This window comes from Homarus americanus, unplaced genomic scaffold, assembly GCF_018991925.1.
Source record: "Homarus americanus isolate GMGI-L3 unplaced genomic scaffold, GMGI_Hamer_2.0 scaffold21196, whole genome shotgun sequence".
Taxonomy (NCBI): Eukaryota; Metazoa; Arthropoda; class Malacostraca; order Decapoda; family Nephropidae; genus Homarus; species Homarus americanus.
Window position 1 is genome coordinate 4,024 of NW_024730272.1, and position 7,672 is coordinate 11,695.

General features: G+C 37.3%; 1 protein-coding gene across 1 annotated transcript; it reads right to left on the reverse strand.

Moving 5' to 3' along the window:
* Positions 1 to 1,101: 1,101 nt before the first annotated feature.
* LOC121866946 (probable DNA-directed RNA polymerase subunit delta) lies at positions 1,102 to 1,443 on the reverse strand. The gene has a single exon (XM_042366706.1). It carries the CDS (start codon positions 1,441 to 1,443, stop codon positions 1,102 to 1,104), a length of 342 nt encoding a protein of 113 aa, XP_042222640.1.
* Positions 1,444 to 7,672: the final 6,229 nt, after the last annotated feature.

A 7,672-nucleotide genomic window follows, 5' to 3' on the forward strand; every position in this document is an offset into this window, starting at 1 on the left:
GTCCAATATGTTCAGACGTGTCAGTCCAATATGTTCAGACGTGTCAGTCCAATATGTTCAGACGTGTCAGTCCAATATGTTCAGACGTGTCAGTCCAATATGCTCAGAGGTGTCAGTCCATGTTCAGCTGATTTTATGGAAAAGGCATTAGGTAAAAGGCGTAGCATAACCCTTTACTAATACGTTTACAGGGGCTCGTCATGTAAACATTCCCACAATTCATCACATTGAGATATTTGTTTTAATAGTGCCTATTCCATAGTTTGTTTACTATTGCGAATTTCCTTCTGTCGAATGTAAACAAACACAGCGCTGCCACAATGCACAAAAATCTAACGACCCCTCTGTAAACGCACTAGTGAAGGGGACTGTACATCTTACTCCGTAGTCATTAGTCCTGTTGCAAGCCTGACAGCTCTTTTAAATACAGTGATGATACAACAAACTCCATTAATAAACTTTTCGTACACAAGGAGGCAGAATGGCCGGCACTGTACCAACCAGCCATAACTTCCCCCTCATTAAGTACACATTTTCCCTGACGGTAAACAGTTTTAGATTTTTGAGCACAAACACACAGACTATACTTCTTATTATATATATATATATATATATATATATATATATATATATATATATATATATATATATATATATATATATATATATATATTAAGATATAAGAAAAGTGAGAGAGATAAAGATAAAAGACAGGGAAGATGAGAGAGAGAGAGAGAGAGAGAGATAATAATAATTAATTTATAGTAAATAGAATTTATAATAAAAATACACAATTAAAAATAAAATATAATAATAATGATACAGGTAACAACAACAATAATAATAATAATAAAGTGCTATAAATAATTAAAACAAATACAAAATCGCTAGTGAGAAACAATATATGTATGTTGCCCATCCAAAAAGATTTGGCCGAATTTTGCAAAATGAAAACGGTTTGGCCGATTTGACCATGAGATGGCATGAGTGTTGGTCATGAAGCTTATGGTACATCTGACAACCCTGTTCTCAACCCACTTAGTCTTTTCTTCGTAGTTTGACCGCTTGTCCACCTCCTTCGTCGATTTCTTGTCTTCACTCCTATGCAGATTCTTCGCTCTCATCTGACTCAGATCCTTCACTCTCATCTGATTCAGATCCATCGCTCTCATCTGACTTGTACCATCCATCTACATCATCACTGCTAACACTGCTGTCCAAGAATTCGTATTCTAACATTTCCCCATAAAAATCTTCATCACTCTCAGGTGAGACATCATCTTCACTTTCATCCGTGTCATCTAACTCCTTTACCTTTTCATGCTCAGGCGAATCCATCAGCCCTGTTCCATCTAGACAAGGTCGCTTCTCCGCCTCTTCGCCTTCATCTGAGAGGTCTTCAGACCACTTCCTCTTGAGGGAGCCAGACAGAGTATCAGTCATTTTGAACCTTTTTACCAAAATGTGTCTGGGGTCAGTAGGTATACAACTTCAAATTTGACCAGTTTTTATGAAAAGGTGTTACATTATACAGTACTATGGTTGGAACTTTGTCAATAGAAAACTTCTGTAGTGGAGGCAATGGTGGGGATGTGAAGTGATGATAGTGGGGATGTGGGAGATGATGTGTAGATAGTGGGGATGTGGGAGATGATGTGTAGATAGTGGGGATGTGGGAGATGATGTGTAGATAGTGGGGATGTGAAGTGATGATAGTGGGGATGTGGGAGATGATGTGTAGATAGTGGGGATGTGGGAGATGATGTGTAGATAGTGGGGATGTGGGAGATGATGTGTAGATAGTGGGGATGTGGGAGATGATGTGTAGATAGTGGGGATGTGGGATGTGAAGTGATGATAGTGGGGATGTGGGAGATGATGTGTAGATAGTGGGGATGTGGGAGATGATGTGTAGATAGTGGGGATGTGGGAGATGATGTGTAGATAGTGGGGATGTGGGATGTGAAGTGATGATAGTGGGGATGTGGGAGATGATGTGTAGATAGTGGGGATGTGGGATGTGAAGTGGGATAGTGGGGATGTGGGATGTGAAGTGATGATAGATGATAGTGGGGATGTGGGAGATGATGTGTAGATAGTGGGGATGTGGGAGATGATGTGTAGATAGTGGGGATGTGGGAGATGATGTGTAGATAGTGGGGATGTGGGATGTGATGTGAGTGATGATAGTGGGGATGTGGGAGATGATGTGTAGATAGTGGGGATGTGGGAGATGATGTGTAGATAGTGGGGATGTGGGAGATGATGTGTAGATAGTGGGGATGTAGGATGTGAAGTAATGAGTGGGGATGTGGGATGTGAAGTGATGATAGTGGGGATGTGGGAGATGATGTGTAGATAGTGGTGATGTTGGATGTGAAGTGATGATAGTGAGGATGTGGGAGATGAAGTGTGGATAGTGGGGATGTGGGAGACGATGTGTAGATAGTGGGGATGTGGGATGTGAAGTGTGGATAGTGGGGATGTGGGAGATGATGTGTAGATAGTGGGGATGTGGGAGATGATGTGTAGATAGTGGGGATGTGGGATGTGAAGTGATGATAGTGGGATGTGGGAGATGATGTGTGGGATAGTGGGGATGTGGGAGATGATGTGTAGATAGTGGGGATGTGGGAGATGATGTGTAGATAGTGGGGATGTGGGAGATGATGTGTAGATAGTGGGGATGTGGGATGTGAAGTGATGATAGTGGGGATGTGGGAGATGATGTGTAGATAGTGGGATGTGAAGTGATGATAGTGGGGATGTGGGAGATGATGTGTGATAGTGGGGATGTGGGATGTGAAGTGATGATAGTGGGGATGTGGGAGATGATGTGTAGATAGTGGGGATGTGGGAGATGATGTGTAGATAGTGGGGATGTGGGAGATGATGTGTAGATAGTGGGGATGTGGGATGTGAAGTAATGATAGTGGGGATGTGGGAGATGAAGTGTGGATAGTGGGGATGTAGATAGTGTATTTATAGTGAAGATTTCAACAGTGTGTGGATAGTGAGGATGTTGTTAATGTGAGGATAGTGAAGATGTTGAGAGTATGTGGATAGTAGAAATAATAGTGTGTGGAATAGTAAAGATATTGATAGTGTGTGGATAGTGAAGATAATAGTGTAAGAATAATGAAGATGTTGCTATAGTTTGGATAGTGATGGTGTTGATCATGAAGGTATAGTGGATGGAGGCAGATTTAGCAGAATAAGAGTCCACAATCCACCACCAATACCAAAATACATCAAAAAATTATTCAATTCAATACTAAAACATTGATTTTTGAGCACAACACACTTGAACATACACACTTGAAAAAAAACCCGACTAAAAACGACTAAAATACCTTAATTGTGTTAAATAAAATACCTGTGTGGAAATTACCCGTAAAAAGAGACACTGTGGTGAATCAGAAGACTAATGAGATATAATTACCATCATTAAAACACAATACTTACAGACCTAATGACCCACAGTAACCAATTAAGATACGATAGACAGAATATAACGTATATTTTGAATGATATAATTTCTGTTGGTTATATTAGATGATGTATATAATATTCGTAATATATGAGAGAATTATATATTAAAGTGAAAATTATTCCTATAAATGGTGTTATATGGGATTTAATTGTTATATATATGGAACCGGACGAATTATTGTTTTTTCATAATAAATAATATAAAATTAATATATAAAAGATTAAAAATAAAAATAAAATTATAGATAAAAACACTATAATTAAAATCACACATACACACACACACACACTCACACACACACACTCACACACACTCACTCACACACACACACACACACACACACACACACACACACACACACACACACACACACACACACACACACACACACACACACACACACACACACACACACACACACACACACATGCACACACACACACAGTGACGGAGGCAGTTTTATCAACAATTTTACATATGTTGATGATGATTTTCATTATTTATTTGATATTTTTCTACCTTTGGATAATGATAATCAAATACATAGAAGGATATAATAATTTGTAGAGAGTAAATTAAAAAAAATAGTATTGTTTATTTTGTCTTAAGAATTAAATATTTCTCCTATTTTCTTCTATTTTTTTTAACTAAACACTAGCGACTATTTGCTCTAAAACTTAACCTCTCTAAATCTGATTCTTCCTGATGCAAAATTTCCATCTGGATTGTAAACGTCGGGGTTCTTAATTGGCCAATATGTTAGAGTGAAGTTTCCCCCTTAATTCCAAAACAATGCTTAGAGAGTTACTGGTAGTGGATTGAGAAAAGGTGAAACATATTTTATTTACTACAGCAATGACTTTACATGTGGGGAAACTTAGAAAGGGAAAATGACAGAAACGTTGGGTCTTGTTTACAGATTATTAGAATTTATTAATAGGGAATTAATTAAGGGCAAAACTAATAGGAAATTGGGTTTGTAAAATACTTCTTTGGATAGTGGAGTGAGGCTGACTTTAGTGCTTCAATGAAAAGACAAAGGCAAAGGTCATATATTGGTGCTTCGTCAACCTTGGTTCATTAAACACATACACGAGGTCAAGTTCTGCACTCGGCAGCAGTAAGGGCCGGCACTGGGGTGAGGGTAGGGGAGGTGAGGAGAGGGGATGGGGGGAGGGAGGGGGAAGGGGGATGGGAGGGGGTCTGGACAAGTCACTTTTGGCATTGATCTTCATACCCAAAATGAACAGCACTGACCTCTACGATTCAAGTTATTACCATTAAAACACTGATGAAATTAATCAATGGATCATTAATTAGAATGTCATTAGCATAATTATACACCTAAATCACAACATGTTGACCTTTAAATACTTAATTAATATGTTCACCAGGATCTGTTTTTTGAGGATTATAAATTAAGGATTTTAATTAATTTATACAGTTACAGTATAGAGAACAGCAAGAACACTAACCATCCCAATACTGTACAGTGACCCAGAACGAGTGCTGGGTCACTGGGTTAATCAAAGTGTCATAGCATAAATAACTACTAAAATTTCTACCTTTTGGCTTCTTGTTCAAGTACACAGTCCGCTTCACTAGTGCGTTTACAGGGGCCTCATCATATAAACATTCCACAAATCATTACTTTTGAGATATTGGTTTTAATATTATTTTAATTGTAAACCATAGTATGTTTATTATTGCGAGTTTCCTTCTGTCGAATGTAAACAAACACAGGGCTGTCACACTGCATACAGCCTGACGAGCCCCTGTAAACGCGCAAGTGAAGGGAAATATACACTTGAACTCCCTCGGTATCTCATGGCACAGCAACGCCTTTTGGAAATGTGTTTTAAAGAAATTCTAATATTATAATAACACAACTTGACTTTTTAAAAATATTTTCCCACCACCAGGCAAATGACTTGACCCTGAGTTATAAATATGTTTAATACTGATCCCATAATGAGGTCACTTACAGTCACGGTGAGGTCATTACTAGGTGCTGGGGTTGATGGTGGCCTTAGGAGAGGGGGGAGTGGGAGGAGTGGGGGAAGTTGAGGAGTGGTGGGAGTGGCAGGAGTGGGGGAGAAGTGGGGTAAATCCAGAGCAACTAAACCAATTCACTACAGACTAGGATGACCCGTGAGACTATCTAGTAAAAGTTAAGGACAATAGCCTCCACTTGTTTATGTATATCAACATTATGTCAGCCAGCAAACTCTCAGTAATAGTGACGCCCTTGTGTGAATGTCTTATAACTTGATGAATTATAAAACTTTGTACATAAATTTTCCCCCAGTTATTAAAGTTTATTATTCAAACTGCTTTATTCACTCAAATTTGACAAGTGTTTTTTTTCTTTTCTTTGTTATTCAGGGAGGAAGTTTGGTCACCTGAATCTTTATATCAAACTATATGGCTTTGTCTCTTGAAATATTTCCATAAAACGCTTAAAAAAAAAATATTGTTTCAGATAAATTACAAACTAAACAAATTCACCAATACTCCCAAAAAAATTATTATATTCTGATACAATAAATGAGACTAATAAATAAAAATACATATATACTTTTCTCCCAGTTTATGATTTATGAAAATATCTCAAACTTTTTCAGGAGAATTAGGCTTCAGTACATGACGCAACGCTCTTACAACTTTGGAATGACTGACATAATTTTCATGGACGGGAAGTTGTGCTCAGTCTCCTTTATCACTTCTCAGACCCCTCTCTACCTATTTACCTAATAAACACGAAAGAAATCTAATTTAATTCATCTTTTTAATAATTAATATACACGCAGAGATTAACAGAATAAATCATAATTAATTCCCTTACATATTCTCTAGTCAGTGTGTGTATGTGTGGCCATGTGTGTGTACGTGTGTGTGTGTATACAAGAGGCTATGACGTCACCACCACAAGGGGTAACGTGCCTCTTAACAATCTGACGTCATCCTCAGGTACTCATAACTCACCCAGGTAAGAACACTATAGTTGACACTCACGCTATTTGTTCTTTAAAAAATAAATAAATAATTCTTACTATATTTCATGGACTCTGAGGATATGTGGCAAAATTATTTAATTATTTTTCTGTATTAGTTAATTATCAAAAAGGTAATTAACACAGTAAAAACTTCAGTTGAAAATTAAATACGAAATATAAAATTAGTCGACATAACCTCTAAAAAAAAAATGTCGACATAAAATAATAGAATTTTTACCCAAGAGTTGAACTAAACTTGCGTAAGAATCTGGAAGCAATTCTACACCCAGTTTGAAATATTTAACTTATCCAGATTAGGAAATGGATAAACTGACAGACCAACAGACAGACCCACATAAAATACTGACAGCCAAACAGACACACTAAACGACCACCTAAGAGATATATTGAGATTCATGTACGAACTTCCTACACAAGGCATTTCTCTATACACTGAAAGTTATGGTATAAATCCCAGGTAAAATTTACCGACCGAGATAAACAATGTAAGTTACAAACACACACACACATACATACATACACACACACACATACATACACACACATACATACATACATACACACACACACACATACATACATACATACACACACACACACACTCATGACCTCTGTGTGACCTCAACCTTATGACCCTTTGACCTTTTTTCAAACTATATACTTCTCAGGATGGCTATTATACCTTTTCGTTAAAAAGAATTATTTTTTTTTTATTATGTAGAGTAGAAATTTGGTCTGACATCTATGGAATCTAAAATGACTCGAGAATCTTAACATATAAAGGACTTGTTGTCGTTTCAGGTCTTTAGTGTCAAAGGCGATCTTTTGCCCTTATTTCCGTGTATGGTTATTTTTGTTCCTGTACGTGTCCGTGTGTGTCCATGAGGAAAAAATAGTTCATTGTGCTTATACATGTTCTGTGTCTCATGTGTCATCCCATTCTTAAGACTTTGATGTCATGGTTTCGTGAACATAGAAAGTAAAACAACAGCTATTAAGTCTTAATTTTGTCAAGGTAACATTTCTTTGGTGTTCCATGACCTATTAGAGCTCATAATAACATAGACCACAAGAACATTTAAAGAAGTAATGAATATTCACCTATGTTACCGCGTTCATGTTTATGTTCCTATTTCAAGGTAGACTAGTAGAAGTATATAAA